Source organism: Meriones unguiculatus, chromosome 6, assembly GCF_030254825.1.
Source record: "Meriones unguiculatus strain TT.TT164.6M chromosome 6, Bangor_MerUng_6.1, whole genome shotgun sequence".
NCBI lineage: Eukaryota > Metazoa > Chordata > Mammalia > Rodentia > Muridae > Meriones > Meriones unguiculatus.
In genome coordinates, this window is record NC_083354.1 from 117528013 (window position 1) to 117546928 (window position 18916).

Genomic DNA, 18916 nt, shown 5'->3' on the forward strand with positions numbered 1-18916 from the left:
TGCAGATTGCTTTTGTCAACCTCGATCAGACTTTGGGGAGTCTAATACCAGGTGGTTCATTGTCAGCATATTTGAAACACAGTACACTTTGGGAAAAGGCTTCCAGGCAAAAATCAGTCCAATTCCAGGTGCATAATACATCTTAATGTGCGATCATATAGAAACTCCTTTACAAAGTCCATGTGACTGACCATGAGTGTGGGTTCTCTATCTAAAAGTCCTAGAATCTAGTGTCGTCTCTGACCAAGATAGCATAGAGGTCAGCAGGACAGAAAAAAATACTTGTGACATCTCTACTAACGATAGGTAATGGTTTAGGAAGGGAAGCGTCTGGGGAATTAGTATGAGGTCTGTCCTGATAGATAGCAGAAATGTTACCAAGCCATTAATAATCTCCATTCTCAGCTCTTCTGGGTGGAATTCAGATATTTTATTTTATCCCCTCCATTGAGGGATCCTGTGTGCTTAACATTCCTGGTTCTCTTAGTCAGTACAAGACCTTCATGATCTCTACAACCTTAGGCTGCTTATAGAAATACCATAGTTATTTTTTATGTCCTGCATGTTGAAGTTGAGAGATGAAGTGTGCAAATATGCAAGCACCAGCTCTTACTTACTGGGCCAAGGTTACCTGATACGGCCAATGAGAAATGAATTTTTACTAGGCCAGGTTGGAGGAATCACAGCAAGACTGAGGCTGTGACAAGTTTATTATAAGCAATCAGACTTTTTATCCCCTTATGAGAAACAGAATATAATGGCTGATGCCAGAATCAATACAACTGTAGTTTCCATGATACGACATTTGCAAGCTATACAGGGTACACAAGATTAATGTCTGGCACAAATTGTCCTGTCAAGCTTCTGTATGCTTCATTGACTTCTAAGGAGGACAGAGAAACACAGAGGCAGCCTGAACGTTTCACTATCTGAGGGTGTACTTTGTTTTCTTAAGAACTGAAAGGCACATCATGTCCCAGGAGCCAGAGACTCTAATCTGAAAAACTCATGAAAAATGCTACTCAAGGCAGCTAGACTAGACCTACTCCATGATTCCACACAGATATATGCTAAATATTTTAACTTGCAAATTAACTAGGCAACCCGTTAGCATATTGCAATGGGTGGAAAGGAGAGTTCAAAGTATCACCAAAAGCAGGCTGCTAAGAGATGGTATATGGCTCTATCTGGAATAATATTTAGTTGCATTTCACTGTATACAACCACTTTATATTCCTTTATTACTTCTTCATCTTTTTTGTAACCTATATGATTATAAGATAACTTAAAAATGAAAATCAGAGTTAACTACTACTAAGTAAAAGAATATAATTTGTTCATTCAATTTTAGGTATTATATTTTTTCCAGCAAAAGGTTTTAATCTTTCAATGGCTTATTTTTTTTAACTTTTTTTTAACTTTTATTAATTACACTTTATTCACTTTGTATCCCCCCATAAACCTCTCCCTCCTCCCCTCCTAATCCCACATTCCCTCCCCCTTCTTCACACATGCCCTTCCCCAAGTCCACTGATAAGGGAGGCCCCCTTCTCTTTCCTTCTGATCTTAGTCTATCAGGTCTCATCAGGAGTGGCTGCATTGTTTTCTTCTGTGGCCTGGTAATGCTGCTTCCCCTTCAGGGGGAGGTGATCAAAGAACAGGCCAATCAGTTCATGTCAGAGACAGTTCCCATTACTATGGAACCCACTTGAACACTGAACTGCCATGGCTACATCTGTGCAGGGGTTCTAGGTTATCTCCATGCATGGTCCTTGGTTGGAGTATGAGTCTCTGGAAAGACTCCTGTGTTCAAATTTTTTGGTTCTGTTGCTCTCCTTGTGGAGTTCCTGTCCTCTCCAGATTTTACTATTTCTTACTTCTTTCATAAGATTCCATGCACTCTGCCCAACATAAGTTGGCCATAAGTCTCATCATCTGCATTGATAGTCTTATAGTCACAGTTCTTTCACTCTCGTCTTCTCCAGTTTCCCCTTGAACACAGATTGCTTCGCCCTACACAAATCCCTCTCACACCTTAGTCCCATTTTTTCACATTCTTCTTCATACCTTTCAATGGCTTCTATGATAATTTATTAAGGGACTATAACAGTCAGAACAAGCAGCAATATGTCATGCCACAATTACACAGGATCCACCTTGCCTGGCAGGCTTGTAACATGCAGGGCCCAGCATTGGGTGGGACCATTAATGACTGTTACCCTTTGCAGCCTGTATAACAACTTCCCAGTACTGTGAAATCTAGCCAGTAAGTGGGGTGTTTTCCAGGTCATTTTGAGATTCATGTCTCTATATGCTTGTGAAAAGTATGTGGTATCTTGAAAAATAGGGGTTTGCCATGTAGTCCAAGGACAATAGCCTGTCAACACAGGCTGTTTTGGAGACCTCAGGCCCTCCATGATGGGTAAGAATATTGAGCGCATTTAAAAGTAGTTTACTATCTATTTGTATTTCTTTTGAGAAATTTTTATTTAGCCCATTAGCAATGTTTTAAACTAATTTATTTTATTTCATGTTTACGAGTGTTTTCCTGGGTGTATGTATGCTTGCTACCTTCATGCTTGGTGCCTGGGGAGATCAGAAGAAAGGCACCCTGAAATGGTAGTTATGGATGGTTGTGAATAACTATGTGGGTACAGGGAACTGAACTTGGCTCTCCTGCAAGAGCAATAAGTGCTCTTACCAGCTGACCTTTCACTCCAGCTCCCTTGACAGCCCATTTTTAATTGGCCTCTTTATTTTTTTAATGTTTAATGTTGAAGTTCTTTTTCAAGACACTAATTTTCCACTGGATTAATAGCTGGCAATGATGTCTTGCTTTGTGGGGTACCTCTTTTTTTTTTTTTTTTGACAGTTTCCTTTCCTGCACAGAAACTTTTTATTCATGAACTACCATTTCTCAGTTATTGCTTTACTTCATGTAAACCTATCCAGAAAGTTCTTTCCTGTGACGAGTTCAAGCATATTCCCTACTTTCTATTCTATCAGATTCAGGGTATATAGCTTTACATTGAGATCCTTGATATATTTGGAACTGAGTTACGGTGAGAAAGAAGGATCTAGTTTCTTTTCTTTTCTTTTGTTTTTTGCATGTTGAAATCTAGTTCCCCAATACCATTAGTTAAAGACACCTTTCTCTAGTGTACATTTTGTGGGCATCCTTAAAAAAAATATCTGTTAACTTTAGCTGTGTCGACTTACACGAGGGTCCTCAATTCCGTTCCATTGATTCAGTTGTCCGTTTTTATGCAAGTTTCAAGCATTTTCATTACTACAATCCTGTAGTAAAATTGAAATCAGGTGTGTTGATGTCTCTGATAATGCTCCCTTGGATCAGGATTGCTTTGGTTATACTTGCTTCCACATAGTTTTCTTTTCTGTTTCAACATGTTTCTTTATTATTATTTATTACAATTTATTCATTTTGGATTCTGGCTATAGCCCCCTCTCTCAATCCTCCAGGTCCCCCTGGGTCCCACTCTCCCTTCCTCTCTCCCACTCTATGCCCCTCCCCTAGTCCACTGATAGGGGAGGTTCTCCTTCCCTACTCGCTGACTCTAGCCTATCCGGTCTCATCAGAGCTGTTTGGATCCTCTTTTTTTTTTTTTTTTTTTGTGGCCTGATTAGGCCACCTCACCAAGGGGAGTTGATCAAAGAGCCAGCCACTGAGTCCATGTCAGAGACAGCCCCTGCTCCCCTTATTAGGGAACCCACTTGGAGACTGAGCTGCTTAAGGGCTACAACTGAGCAGGGGGCCTAGGTCCTCTCTGTGCATGGTCCTTGTTTGATTCATCAGTCTCTGCAGGACCCCCTGAGCCTGGAATTTTTGGCTCTGTTTGTCTCTTTGTGGAGCTCCTGTACCCTCCAGGTCTTTCTATCTCCCCTATCTTTCATAAGAGATTCCCTGCACTCTGCCCAAAGTTTGGCTAGGAGTCTGAGTCTTTCAGAGGCCCCCTGTGGAAGGTTCCTGTCCTGTTCCCTGTCTTCTCCTACTACTATTTCTTAATTAATTAATTTTTTAATTAATTACAATTTATTCATTTTGTATCCCAGCTGTAGGCCCCTTCCTCATCGCTTCCCAATCCCATCCTGCTTCACTCTTCTTCTCTTATGCCCCTCCCCCAGTCCACTGATACTGGAGGTCCTCCTCCTCTTCCATCTGATCCTAGTCTATCAGGTCTCATCAGGACTGGCTACATCATCTTCCTCTGTGGCCTTGTAAGGCTGCTTCCCCCTCAGGTGGAGGTGATCAAAGAGTCAGCCACTGAGTTCATGTCAGAGACAGCCCCTGTTCCCCTTACTAGGACACCCACTTGGAGTCAGAGCTGCCATGGGCTACATTTGTGCAGGGCTTCTAGGTTTTCTCCAAGCATGGTTCTTGGCTGGAGTATTGGCATTGGCAAAGACCCCTGTGCCCATATTTTTTGGTTCTGTTGCTCTTCTGGTAGAGCTGCTGTCCCCTCCAGGTCTTTCCTCTCCTCCTTCTTTCATAAGATTCCCTGCACTCAGCCCAAAGTTTAGCTATGTGTCCCAGCATCTGCTTTGATACCCTGCTGGGTAAAGTCTTTCAGAGACCCTCTGTGGTAGGCTCCTGTCCTGTTTTCTCCCTCTTCTGATATATATCCCATTTGCCTTTCTGAATGAGGATTGATCATCTTACCCAGGGGCCTCCTTCTTGTTTAGCTTCTTTAGGTGTACACATTTTAGTATGTTTATCCTATATTATAGTTCTAATATCCACTTATAAGTGAGTATATACCATGTGTGTCTTTCTGCTTCTGGGTTACCTCACTCAAGATGATCTTTTCTAGTTCCCACCATTTGCCTGTAAATTCCATGATTTCCTTGTTTTTAACTGCTGAGTAGTATTCCATTGTATAAATGTACCACAACTTCTGTATCCATTCCTCAGTTGAGGGACATCTGGTTGTTTTCAGATTCTAGGTATTAGGAAAAAGCTGCTGTGAACATGGTTGAGCAAATGTCCTTGTTGTAAGGTTGAGCGAATTTTGGATATATGCCTAGGAGTGGTATAGCTGGATGTTGAGGTAGTACTATTCCTAATTTTCTGAGAAAGCGTCAGATTGATTTCCAAAGTGGTTGTACCAGTTTACATTCCCACTAGTAATGGAGGAGGTTTCCCCTTTCTCCACAACCTCTCCAGCATGTGTCATCCATTGAGTTTTTGATCTTAGCCATTTTGATGATTGTATGGTGGAATTGTAGGGCTGTTTTAATTTGTATATCCTGGATGACTAAGGACATTAAGCATTTCATTAAGTGTTTCTCTGCCATTCAATATTCATCTATTGAGAGTTCTCTTTTTAGCTCTGTACCCCACTTTTTAATTGAAGTACTTGGTTTGTTGGTGTTTAACTTCTTGAGTTCTTTTTATAGTCTGGATATTAACCCTTTATCAGATGTTGGGTTGGTGAAATTCTTTTCCCAATCTGGCTGTCATTTTGTTCTATTGACAGTGTTCCTTCCTTTACAGAAACTTTTCAGTTTCATGAGGTCCCATTTATTGATTGCTGATTTTAGAGCCTGTGCTATTGGTGTTCTCTTCAAGAAGTTTTCTCCTGTGCCAATGCATTCAAGGCTCTTCCCCACTTTTTCTTCTAACTGATTTAGTGCTTCTGGTTTTATGTTGGTATCTTTGATCCACTTGTACTTTACTTTTATGCAGGGCGATAAGGTATGGATCTATTTGCATTTTTCTAGTTTTGAAGTAGTAATTTTTCTTCTTTGTTTTGGTTTGTATTTTTATGTAGACTATAAGCAAATTAAGAATGAAAACATTTTGTGTGTCCTAGATTCCTAGCTATAACTCATTGATATTTTTGCCTTCTGATTGAATGCATTTAAGTTTTAAACTAAGTAAGAATCTTGATTCATAATCTTTAGATTTGACTCCAGTTTTATAGTATCCTCCTGCAAGGATAAGGTTTTAATGATTTATGGAGGGGCATCTATCTTTAATGAACAGACATCACATTTCATTTTAAAATTTCTGTTTTTATACTTTTTATTCTTTTCCACCTTAGTTGTTGGAAATGTAATTTCTTTCCCTTTTGATTTGGCCTTTGCACATTTAGCAGTTGGTTTTCTGTGAGACTCACTACATTCCTAAGGCAGTAGTGGTTGAAAAGCTTAGTTACACTTTATTCCTTCAATCACTAATATTATTGGAATCTACCAGCAACAGCTGGAGTCCACCAGCTCTAATTTATTGAAATTTAACTATTTCTGCTCTTTTTAATAATTGTTGGTATATTCTACTAATTTAAAAAAATGGTTTTTAACAAAAGGAACATCACCAAATTGATATGGTAGACTGGTGTGCCTTTTTATCCTGTGTTGGGCAAGCAAAATAAAAATTTTGAGTTTACTTTAAAACTACTTTAAGTCTAAAAGTCTACTTTAAGACTTTTACAAATATAGCATTTACTTGGCATATTTACAGAATTTAAATCTAGAATTTGTTTATTTATCATAATGATTAAATGTAAAATATACTTTAATTCAAGTTTGGAACAAAAAATTACAGTCTAATGTTATTGGCATCTGTTTCTGAATTTATTGTTATTTTTCTTTCGTAGAATTGTGAATGTGCCTTCTAATTTCTCACTAATTACCATGTAGGTTACATTTCAGATCTTGAACCGCTAAAACACCTGGCCAAATTAAAATAAAGCTACAGTAAGATACTGTGAACATTATTATATTCACAATAAATCATTTATAACATTTCTGTCCTATTGCTGCTGATACATGATTTATTTAATCTTTGTGGACCTCTGCATTATCTGTTAATCTGGGACAGTTAAAATAATGGATGCAAGATGTATCAAATTCTTTCTGATTATTTTAGAAAATACATACAGAAAATGAACACTTAAAATGCTTAATTCTGGGCATACATACTTTATCAAAATAGGAATGAATCTTGGTTCATAATCTTTAGATTTGACTCCAGTTTTATAGTATCCTCCTGCAAGGATAAGGTTTTAATGATTTATGGAAGGGCAGCTATCTTTAGTAAACAGACATAATATTTCATTTTAAAATTTCTGTTTTTATACTTTTCATCCTTTTCTACCTTAGCTTCCAACAACTATACTGGGAGTTTTATGGAAGTTCTAGAGTGACTCTCAGAGTTCAGACATGACCAACAACAATAAATAGGTCAATAGTCTGTACATTTGTTTTCGAATTTATTATGGGACATATTTTCTATCACAATGTAGTTTTGTCAGTTATATTGAGAATGTATAGAAGCAAACTTGAAACCCATTGTTATGAAACTTTTCCAGATGAGTTGAAAAAAGTAATTTTCATCTATCTTGAACCCTGTTTTTATAATGGCCTGCTATAACATTGTATTTTATTTGTGCTTCTGTAGGTGGAAACTGGAAAGTGTCAATAGTCACAAGTGACTTTCCAAATGCAGGGACCAGCTCACAGATTTATATTGTATTATATGGGCAATGTAGAAGTTCGGTACCTATATATCTTTATGGAAAAGATGGAACTCGGTTTCAAAATGGACATGAAGACATCTTCATTGTAAGTCATAAGATGGAGTAAACTAATTAATGAAGTAATACAGCTATTTGGAGCTTTGGAATGAGTTCAGCTTGTCAAGTAGGTTCTTTCTATTAAATACTGTACATCTTGTAGATGATCAGTTAAAAGAAATTAATGGTTGTCTTTGTTCTAGCAGATTTACCACATGGGAAGAAACAAAAGCCAGAGAGAAATAGTTTGTTTAATAGTCATTGTTTTTATATGACTATGCAGACTATATAACAATGCAGAGTATTGTTAATAGTGTCAGGGGCTGGCTTTCTCCCATGGAGTGGGTCTCAGGTTAGGCCAGGCATTGATTGGACAGCTGTTTATCTTTATCCCTGCACATCTTGAAGGCAATGTCTAAGGACATCTGCTTACTGTCCTTAGTCATTTGGGAAATGCAAATCCAAACGACCCTGAGATTTCACCTCACACCCATCAGAATGACTAAGATCAAAAACTCAATGGATGATGCATGCTAGAGAGGATGTGGAGAAAGGGGAACTCTCCTTCATTGCTGGTGGGAATGTAACCTTTTAGACATTATATTTTTAAAGGAGGATTCAAGGCAGGATGATTAAATCACACTCAGAAGGAGAAGTAGGATAGTGGAAGTGGTTGTAGAGAGAGAACAAGCCTGGAGAATGAATGCAAAGAAAAATGAGGGTGGAGATCAGACCTGGGGAGAGCTGGGTGTGGAAGGACATAGAGCTTTCAGAGAGAAGAGAAACCATGGGCAGAGGCATATCTGTGACAAGCTATAGACCTAGAATAGAGTAGACCTTTACTTCAATATGTGCAGACCACATCCCTGTGGCCTGTTGAGGCAGCCTCACCAGAGGGAGAGATAAAAAATCAGGCAACCGAGTCCATGTCAGAGACAGCCCTCACTCCCTTTATTAGGACACCCACATGGAGACCAAGCTACCCATTGGCTATATCTGTGAAGGGGGCTAGGTCTGGTCCATACATGGTCCTTGACTGGTGCTTCAGTCTCTGCAAACCCCTCTGGGCTTTGGTTATTTGGCTCAGTTGGTCTTGTTAGGGAGCTCCTGTCACCTCCAGGTCCTTCTGTCCACCTCCCACTTTTCCACACAACTCTCTAAACTTCACCTAATGTTTGGTTATGAGTCTCCACATCGGTTTGGATTTGCTGCTGGATGTATCCTCTCAGCGGACAGCTATGCTCACCAGAAAGCCCTAAAACTAAAAGAAGAAATAAAACCCTAAAGAAAAACAACAAGAAATAAACTCACAGTTGAAATCAATTAACTAGAAACAAGCAAGCAAACAAGAAACATTTGAAATAACCAACGAAAGGAAGAGAAATCAAGAAGATTAATAAATCTGGAACACAAAGTGAATAAAATGTAATTAATAAAAAGAAAAAAATTACTAAAAGAGAAGACATGAATTAATAAAACTAGAGGTGAAAAGGGGGACTTCACAAAACACTTAGGGATATTCAGACAATCGTAAGGAGGTACTTTTAAAATTTGTACTGAACCAAACTGGAAAACCTAAAAAGAATGGATAAATTTCTTGATATAAATGACTTGCCAGATTTATCAAAGTTAACTCAAGATTACACAAGTAACTTAAACAGGTCCCTCACCCCTAAGGGAAAGGAAGCAGTCGCTAAATTCCTCCTAACTAAAAAAATAATGCCCAGTGCCAGATGATTCCAATGCAGAATTCTACTGACATTCAAAGTATTTATGCAAATATTTCTCAAATTATTTTACAAATTATAAACTGAGGAACATTTTCTAGTTCTTTTTATGAGGTCACTATTACCCTGATACCTAAATCATACAAAGACTCAACAAAGAAAGAAAATTACAAACTTTCATTATGAGTATATATGCAGAAGCTCTCAATAAAATTGTCATCAACTGAATTCAACGACAAATCAAAAATGTTATCCACTCTGATCAAATAGACTGCATTCTAGAGCTGCAGGGATGGTTCAACATATGTAAATCCACAAATGTAATATACCACAAAAACCAAATGAAAGAAAAAAACTACATAATCATCTCATTAGATGCAGAAAACTTCTTTGACAAAAGCTAAAATCCATTCATGATAAAAGTCCCATAGATAATAGAGATACAGGGAACATACTTCAGCACGATAAAGACAATAACCAAATAGCCCACAGATAACATCATCATAAATGGAGAGAAGCTCAAAGAATTTTCACTAAACTTGAGCAATACAAGAATGTCCACTCTCTCCATACCTATTCAATATAGCACTTGAAGTCTTAGCTAGAACAGTAAGACAACTGAAAGAGGTGAAGTGGACACAACTAGGAAAGAAGTCAAAGTATCTTCCTTTGTAGATGATGTGATTTTATGTAAAAGTGACCCCCCCAAAAAAACTGCCAGAAAATTTCTACAGTAAAGAAACAAGATACAATATATACACCAAAACCATAGCCTATATGATAAATGGACTAAGAAAGAAATCAGGGAAACAATCCATTTCACAGTAGCTGCAAACCCGATTATCTTGCAGTAACTCCAACGAAGCAAGTAGAAGACTTGTATAATAAAACCTTTAAGACATTCTGTTAGTTAATGTGTTCTTTCAACACAATCCTCATCAAAATTCCAACACAATTCTTCACTGGGACAGAAAGGTCAATTTTCAGTTTTATATGGGAGTAAAAAAAAAAAAAAAAAAAAAACCCAGATAACTAAAATAGTCCTGAATATTAGAAGGTCTGCTAGAAATATCACTATCTTTGATCTCAAGTTACACTACAGAGCTATAATAATAAAAACATAACTGTATTAGCACAAAAACAGACACACTGATCAACAGAATCAAGTTGAAGATGCATAAGTCCAAACAGCACAGATGTGCATGGATGACCGGAACAAGTGAATGGATAATGAAAGTGTGTACATTTACACAATAGACAATTGAATACTATTCAGCTGATAAAAATGAAAACATGATACTCACATTCAACTATATGGAGCTAGAAAAAATTATCTCAAATGAGGTAACCCAGACTGCCCAAAAGACAAATATATGTATTCTCTTATATATAAAGGTTAGCTTTTAAGCCTTCAGTTGGGATGCTACCATCTATGTAACCACAGAGGTTATATGCATAGCAAGAGGCTGGGGCTGGGGCTATGGGTGGGGTGGGGGTGGGGACAATATAAAGAGACAAGAGTTATCCTGGAACAGTATGGTTAAACACAGAGAGGAAGGGAAGGGTGAATAAAGGAGGGAATATAAGGAGGCACATCCCACACCAAGGATCATTTCATTTGAGGAGTCACATAGAAACTTATTACAGTAGAAGCTTTTATATAAATGTGTACACACACACACACATATATAAATATGAAACAAATGGGGTCATTGAATATGGAAGAGACAAAACCCAAAATATACATCTTTCTCTACCAAGTGAAACCTCCAGTGCCAGGAAAGGTTTATATCTAATTGAGTCTTTGGCCAAAAGGGCCCCATGAAAAGCACCAAGTGGCTCAGGTTATTGCCAAGGCTTTTGGTTGTTCTCCAAATTGATGAGAAGGTTCTGTTACTGAAGACAATACTTACATAGCTCATTGACATGGAAAAATCTACCTGGTTCAGTCTTCAACCCTAGTGACTACTGCTCACGTTACTGAAAGGTACTCTGGAAGATACCAGAAGAGAAAGGTAGGTATCAACCCAGCTACAAATCGTGCTCTCTATAAAGATGACCGGCCTGCATGATATGTTGATCCAGTAGTGGCACAAACATTGTCTGAATAACCAAAGACCTTCTGATTGGATTTAATACCCACCCCACAAGATAGAATTCATGCCTGACACTGCGTCAGTGGCTCAGAACCCTAGTATGAATATACCATGGGCCAAAGTGAGAACCAAATACTATATTTCTGTTACAGAGACATAGTAACAAAACGACTGCCCCAAACATTCTGCTATCCCCATAGATCAATACCTTTCTCAGCCGCCATCAAAGAAGCTTCCTCTTTCAGTAGATGGGATCTACCACAGGGACCCACAACTGGACAGTGTTCTGACAGGGAAAGACCTTGGGATACATAGTCCTAAATGGGATGTCTTCATTAAACCTCTCCCCCTCAGGTATCATGGAAATATGTAAAGAGGAGGCAGTAAGAGTGTACATGCCAGAGGGGGAGGTGACACCAGTTCAACAGTGTCTTCCAGACAGGACTGAGTGAGGCTTATGTGAACCCAAAGAGACTAGAAACATGCATAGGCCTGCCTGGCTCCAAGCCAGGGATCCCAGTGTTAAGAGAGGGAAGTGGAGAAGCGCTTCTATCCTTACGTAGGAAGATTTTGTTTTGTTTTTTTTTTTTTGGTTTTTTTTTTTTTTGTTTTCGTGATTGACACTTGCTTTGAGAGGAAAATTTAGTCTCCTTCTGAGGAGAGTCACTGGGTATATAAACCACACGAGTAGGCCCTGTGCCTGGTAGTAGAAAGCAAACACAAATGTACTCAATGGTATTTTTGGAGAGGTGCTTTTGTTTTATTTTGTTGTTTCGGTTTTTACCTTCTGGTGTTTTACTTGTATAGTATAGTTTTTGATTCTCTGTTTTCTGTGTGTGGGTGTGCTTTTCTCATGCCTTTTCTTCAAATTTTTCTTTCTTCTCTTTTTGACTGTTTTTTAAAGAGAGAAAGAAGTCATGGAGTTGAACAGGTGGAGAAGATCTGGAAAGAGATGAAGGAGGGAAACCATAATCAGAATATGGAAAATATAGTTTTGATAAAAAAAGAAAAATGAAGATTTTTATTTTTCATGTGGAAGAAATAGAATTTACTATTATGAAAGGAGTATGAGACTTTTGATATTGTTATTCTACTGTTGTCTCATGTTTACTTTTTAACCACATTATAAATTCATACAATTTATAGAGCTGAATAAGCTTCTGTTTTACATTATGAAAGGAACACTTCAATCTCTGATTCTTATTTCCTTCTCTCATTGTGATGGTCTGCTACGATGTCTTCTATATTCCAAAACTAGTTTTAGCTTTCTCCTTACTTATTGTGTATGTGTATGTGCTTGTGTATGTGTGTGCTTCTGTGTACATGCATGTGTCTGAGTGCATGTGTGTTAGTCAAAGGACAGTCCACAGGGGTTGGTTCTCTTCTGCTTCTGTGTGGGTAGTAGGAATGCAACTCAAGTCATCAGGCATCATGGCAAGTGCCTTAATGTGCGGATCCTTCTCATTAGCCCTTGCTTTCTGAATTTTGCTATTTGCCTTCACCCTCTACTTTCCTGTCCTCTATTGCTTTATTTCTGGAATGTTGACATTTCTTCCTTGTTTATAAAGGTGTTGGCTTCCTTATGTTTACCACTTCCATTCTAGTTCTGATCAAAATTTTACTCATTCTCATAAATTCTTCTCTTACATGTATTTTATGCAAAGCTTCACTTTCTCTCCTTTTTTATAGTTTTATGCTTTTAAAATGGATATTTTATTTTTATGTTGTTTACAGTATACAAACAAGTGTTAGCATTTTAAAAATTCTAAAGCATTCTATTTACTGGTTTGTGGTATAGTCACAGTATTAATTTTCAAGTTTTTGCTTCCAGAACATTTTAGTCACACCCCATTCTTCTTTCTCCAACACCTGACAACCATTTCTAATTGCTTTCCTCTCTCTAATTTGGATGCTTTTAATTTCTTCTTGATAAATTGCTCTACTTAAAATTATCAGTGCATTGCTGCGCAGAAGTGACAAAAATCTGGAATCATTGTCTTGTTCTTGATTGGGAACAAGCTGCTAATCTTTGATCTTTTTTGTTTTGTTTTTCTTTTTTTTATTAATTACAATTTATTTACTTTGTATCTCAGCTGTAGCCCCCTCCCTCATTCCTTCCCAAACCTATCCTTCCTCCCTATTTTCCTCTCTTGCCTGTCCTCCAGTCCACTGGTAGGGGTGGTCCTCCTCCCCTTCTCCAATCTTTGGTCTTTGAAGATGTTATATTTGGTTTTTATACAAATGTCCTTTTATCGTGGATAGGGAGTTCCTTATTACTTCTAGTTTTTTTTTTTCTAAACAACAACATCAACAACAACACCCAGTATACCCCTAAAAGTTTTTTTTGTCAATTTTTTAGCAGTGTCTTCATGATACACATCTCCTCTTTATCTTATTTTTAACATTTGTTATATTATCCTTGTTACATTATTTCTATGTTTAACCAATGCCAATTCCTTGAATGAATTTCAGTTTGTTACAGTTTTGACTACTTTTTTATGCTTCAGGCTTCAGCTGCCCAGCACTGCCGACTTCGTCCCTAGGTTTATTAGGGTGCCTGTCTGGGGCTTTGTTCCTTAGTCATATTCCCTTTGGGGTTGACAGCAGTGCAGTGCTGACCTTGTAGAAGGCATTAGAAAATGATCTTGCCTGTTTTGGTGTTTGGGAGAGTTTGAGAGAAAATTGGTGTTATTTCACCTTTAGTAGAATTCGGTAGGGAAGACTTCTGTTCTATGCTTCTCTTAGTTGCTATGTTTTAAACCTATAAATTCAATCTCTTGTTACAGACTTTTTTGTCTTGTCTATTGTATAAGTTTTGATGATTTGTGTGTTTCTATAAATTTTCTAGTAAATTTAATTTTTAATAAATTTAATTACTAGTAAATTTAATTTGTTGACATTATACACAATATTTTTTATAATTATATATAGTATTTTTATAACATTTTAATTTTTGCAAGGTTTTAAAATAATGTCTCATCTTAAATTCCTGGGTTTATCAATTTAAATCTTTCTCTCTCTTTTTTTAAAAAATAGTTGGAGTAGCCAAATGACTGTAAATTCTGTTGATTCTTCTTCTGCAGAACTGCCTTTGACAGAGTTTTGTTATGTATTCACCAGTTTAACATTTTTAAAATTAATTAATTTTTTAAATTTATTACAGTTTATTCACTTTGTATCCTAAGCCCCCTCCCTTGTCCCCTCCTATTTCCCTCCCCCTGTCCACTGATAGGGGAGGTCCTCTTCCCCTTCCATTTGACCCTAGCCTATCAGGTCTCAACAGGACTGGCTGCACAGTCTTCCTCTGTGGCCTGGTAAGGCTGCTTCCCCCTCATGGGGAGGTGATCAAAGAGCTAGCCTCTGAGTTTATGTCAGAGACAGTTCCTGTTCCCATTACTAGGAAACTCTCTTGGACACTGAGCTGCAATGGGCTACATCTGTGCAGGGGTTCTAGGTTATCTCCACACATGGTCCTTGGTTGGAGTATCAGTCTCAGAAAAGACCCCTGTGACCAGATATTTTGGTTCTGTTGCTCTCCTGTGGAACTCCTGCCCCTCCAGGTCTTTCATTTCCCACTTCTTTCATAAGATTCCCTGCACTGCCCAAAGTTTAGCTGAGTCTTAGCATCTGCTTCAATACCCTGCTGGGGAGAGTCTTTCAGATGCCCTCTGTGGTAGGCTCTTGTCCTGTTCCCTGTTTTCTCCCTCTTCTGATGTCTATCCTGTTTGCCTTTCTGAGTGAGGATTGATCATCTTACCCAGGGTCCTCGGTCCTCGTTCTTGGTTAGCTTCTTTAGGCGTACAGATTTTAGTATGTTTATCTTATATTGTATATCTAGTATATCCACTTATAAGTGAGTGTATACCATGTGTATCTCTCTGTTTCTGGATACCTCGCTCGGGATGATCTTTTCTAGTTCCCACAATTTGCCTGCAAATTTTATGATTTCCTTGTTTTTAATTGCTGAGTAGTATTCCATTGTGTAAATGTACCACAATTTCTGTATCCGTTCCTCTGTTGAGGGACATTTGTATTGTTTCTAGATTCTGGCTATTGAAAAAGCTGCTATGAACATGGTCCTTGTATACTTGAGCATCTTTTGGATATTTACCTAGGAGTGGTGTAGCTGGATCTTAAGGTAGCACTATTCCTAATTTTCTGAGAAAGCACCAGATTGATTTCCAAAGTGGTTGCGCAAGTTTACATTATCACCAGAAATATTTTTATCGTTTCCTTCCTTGTACTTGATTAGGGTTTAACTTACCCTGAACTTTCTTCTAAGGTAGAAAGTTGCACTATACATTTAAGGTGTTTCTATTTTTTTAAAAATATTTATTAATTTATTTTCTATATGTGTGCTCTGTCTTCATGCACACCAGAAGAAGGACTCAGATTCCATTACAGATGGTTGTGAGCCACCATGTGGGTGCTGCGAATTGAACTCAGGACTTCTGGAACAGCAGACAGTGCCCTTAACCCCTGAGCCACCTTTCCAGCCCCTGTTTCTATTTTTTTATTTATGTGGTTATAGTTATGAATTTCCTTCTGAGCTTCATTTCACTATTTTCCATATGTTGCATTTTGGTTTAGTTCATCTCCATGCATTTGATCATTACTGTGTAATTTTTTTTTAATTTCTTGTTTGACCAACTCATCGTGAGTATGCTCGTTATTTTATACATAACTTTTCCAGTTTTCCTTCTAGTTTTATTCCATTGTGTTTTGATGTAAAATATCTCCAATGTAGAAGTTAAAATCTCCCCCCTTTTTGTCAGTGTATTGCTATATAGTTTGGGCTTTGAATTTACTGCCTAAGACAAAGCTGGCATCAAACTCGCAATCCTTTTTTTTTTTTTTTCCTGAGCATTGGAATTATAGGTGTGTAACACCATGCCTACCACAGTTCTTTTAAAAATTCAAGAAAGAGTTGTATTATATAAAACATGGTTTATACTAAGGAATGTCTGTGCATACTTGAGAAGAGTAAATAGTTGCTTATGCTCTACTTCCTTGTGGTTTTATTTATTTATTTTTCTATTACTTAAGCCACGTTTCTACAATTTATTATAATGGACGTTGTGTTTCATTATATGATCTGCTAAAATCTTGCTTTGTTGGGATGAGTATGTACCTTAGAGATACAGCATGTTCTCAGCATTGATGGCACTACATTTTCGGCTTTGTGTGTTTGTCATTCTGTTGTCTTTATGAATCGATCTCTTTATCAGTGTGTAATGTTCTTGTATGAGCTATATTAAAAAGTATAACATGTTTTCTTGACTCTTTTCTAGCTCACGATTGGGGATATAGGAATGCCATTTAAGATTCGTGTTGGCCACACCAATTCTGGGTGCTCCCCTTCCTGGCACTGTAAGGGGGTAAGGATACCATTTCATTCAAAAATTTCTGTAAATTCCTTCCAGGAATCATGTTTCAGTGAGACATTTTGTAAATGCGATGAGCCGATGAAGCAGTATCACTTGCCCTCTTTAGCTAATTAGTCCCAACTGACTCGAGATGAAAAGCTTCAACTAAATAATATTTCTCCTTTTCTGTAAAGAAAAGAGAATACTTGGAACCAGTGAGGAACCCACAGAACTGTGGCTGTACTTGTATTACTGTTAAAAGATGATAATTAATTGATCTTTTTGTTTTGTTTTCTTTAATGTTTTGTTTTCTTTAAATGTTTTATTTTTCTTTGAAACCAGAGCAATTATTTTATGACTGATTGAAATCCTCAAGATGAACTGGGTGCTGCAACAGCTGCCCTCTTTGGTGATGTTCCTTCACAGAATCCATGCCTGAATCTGCGATAGACAATTTTTAGGTGCCTCATCCGAACAGTCCCACTAGCATTTCGACTCTTAGCCTTGGCACTCCAGTTATACTTCCTGTTGTGGTTGGCAGGGTAGCCACGGGTTGGCTTATGAAGGTGGTAGGCCTTAGAGCCACAGGGGCAGCACAACGCGTGTGTCTTATTGTGATGCTCTTCAAAGGATGACGTTCCTGTTCCTTTCGTCATCTTGCTTCTGTCACTGAGACCAAGGAGACCAGACCAGAAACGAGAATTAAATGTTGGTGATAGTTACTGTTAAAAGATGATATGATGTTAAAAGTTAAAGATGACTGTCTCTACAACAGATGCTTCAAAGAAGATCTTCAAAGAAGATGTGAAGATACACCCTTAGTGATGTTGTAATCTGTTAGGCTTGGATGGCAGCTCTGGGAATACATGCTAATTAGGATAAAGCCCTTTGAGTGTTTTTTTAAGAGGAAAAAAAAAACCCTTTAATTATTTTATGCTGATTAAAATTAATAATTCTGCTTATTTCCATGATTAGCAGTGAATATGAACTCCAGACTAGACCCTTATTTCCTGTTTTGTGTTTTGGTAAATGATGTATTTACCTCTGCCATCACTAAAAGTTAGGAATCTTTAAGCAAAGTTGTCAAGAGGCAATGATCATTGAATCCTGGTATTCTTGTTATAGATGTTTAGATGAGATCGGCCCTCATAGGTTCATACGTTTGATAACTTTGTCCCCAGTTGGTGGATATGTCTTGGAATAATTAGGAAGTCTGGTATTATAGGATGAGGTATGTCACTAGGGATGGACTTTAAGATTTCAATATATTGATGCCATTCCTAGCATTCCCTCTCTCTGCTTCCTACTCGCAGATGAAGAGAAGATCGCTGAGCTGTTCTTGGCATCATTCTTTTGCTCTGCCAACCCTCTGTGACCATAAGGCAACTGTATACTTTCTTTCACAAGTTGCTTTGTTTAATTATAAAGTAGAAAAGAAAGACAGAAGTTGGTTCCAAGAAGTAGGCTATTGCTCTCAAAGACCTGATAATGTGGCTTTTTGGAAGAATACGCAAGACTTTGGGACTTGGGCTAGGAAAGTGGTTGAATGTTGTAAGCAGGGCTGAATGGCCCATTTAAGTAGGAACCTGGAAGACAGTAATGCTAACATCTATGTTGACTGTAGACTTGAGAGCTTGAGAGCTTTCAGAGGGGAACACTATTAACAACTGGGCTAGGTACTAATCTTGTGCTATATTTGGCAAAGAATGTACCTACCTTTTGTCCTTATCATAAGAATTTGTTTGAGGCTAAGTTGAAAAGCAATGCACTAAAGTCTACAGCAAAAGAAATTTTAAGATAGCCTAATATTGACTCTGTTGCATGGTTATTAGTAATCACTGATAAACAAGACTACAATGAAAAAGCAAGCAGGGCAAAAAGAAATTTAAAAAGTACAGTTTAAAGAGTAGAAAAAACCAGGAGACTTATTGTTGGAGCCCAGGTTTATGCTGAAAGATAAAGAGATAGGGCAGAATCCAGTCTACAATGAACTAAAGGGAGGGATACAACCCCCCCAAACAAAACAAAACAAAACAAAACAAAACAAAACAAAAAAAACAACAAAACATGGCCAGCCTGGTCTACAGAGGGGTTGTAGAATCTTCCTCTAATGTTAAGTAGAGTGGCTGTGGCCTGAGAATTTGTGGCAGAGTAGTCTGCATGAAGGCTATGAAAGGGCATGAGGCCCTGAA

The 18916-nt window shown here is 37.8% G+C and overlaps 2 protein-coding genes across 2 annotated transcripts in view; one reads left to right on the forward strand and one right to left on the reverse strand.

Moving 5' to 3' along the window:
• Rp1 (RP1 axonemal microtubule associated) overlaps positions 1 to 18916 on the forward strand; it is a 223286-nt gene that overhangs the window by 58562 nt on the left and 145808 nt on the right. The window contains exons 4-5 of the mRNA XM_060385925.1: positions 7421 to 7584; positions 16650 to 16736. Coding sequence (XP_060241908.1) covers positions 7421 to 7584; positions 16650 to 16736 — 251 coding nt within the window. The remainder of the gene's footprint in view (positions 1 to 7420; positions 7585 to 16649; positions 16737 to 18916) is intronic.
• Positions 17096 to 17380, reverse strand: LOC110543610 (large ribosomal subunit protein eL37-like). Its single transcript, XM_060384611.1, has one exon. It carries the CDS (start codon positions 17378 to 17380, stop codon positions 17096 to 17098), a length of 285 nt encoding a protein of 94 aa, XP_060240594.1.

Bases quoted from the DNA above. Each gene is read 5' to 3' on its own strand.
- LOC110543610 (XM_060384611.1), bottom strand. From the start codon at position 17,380: ATGACGAAAGGAACAGGAACGTCATCCTTTGAAGAGCATCACAATAAG.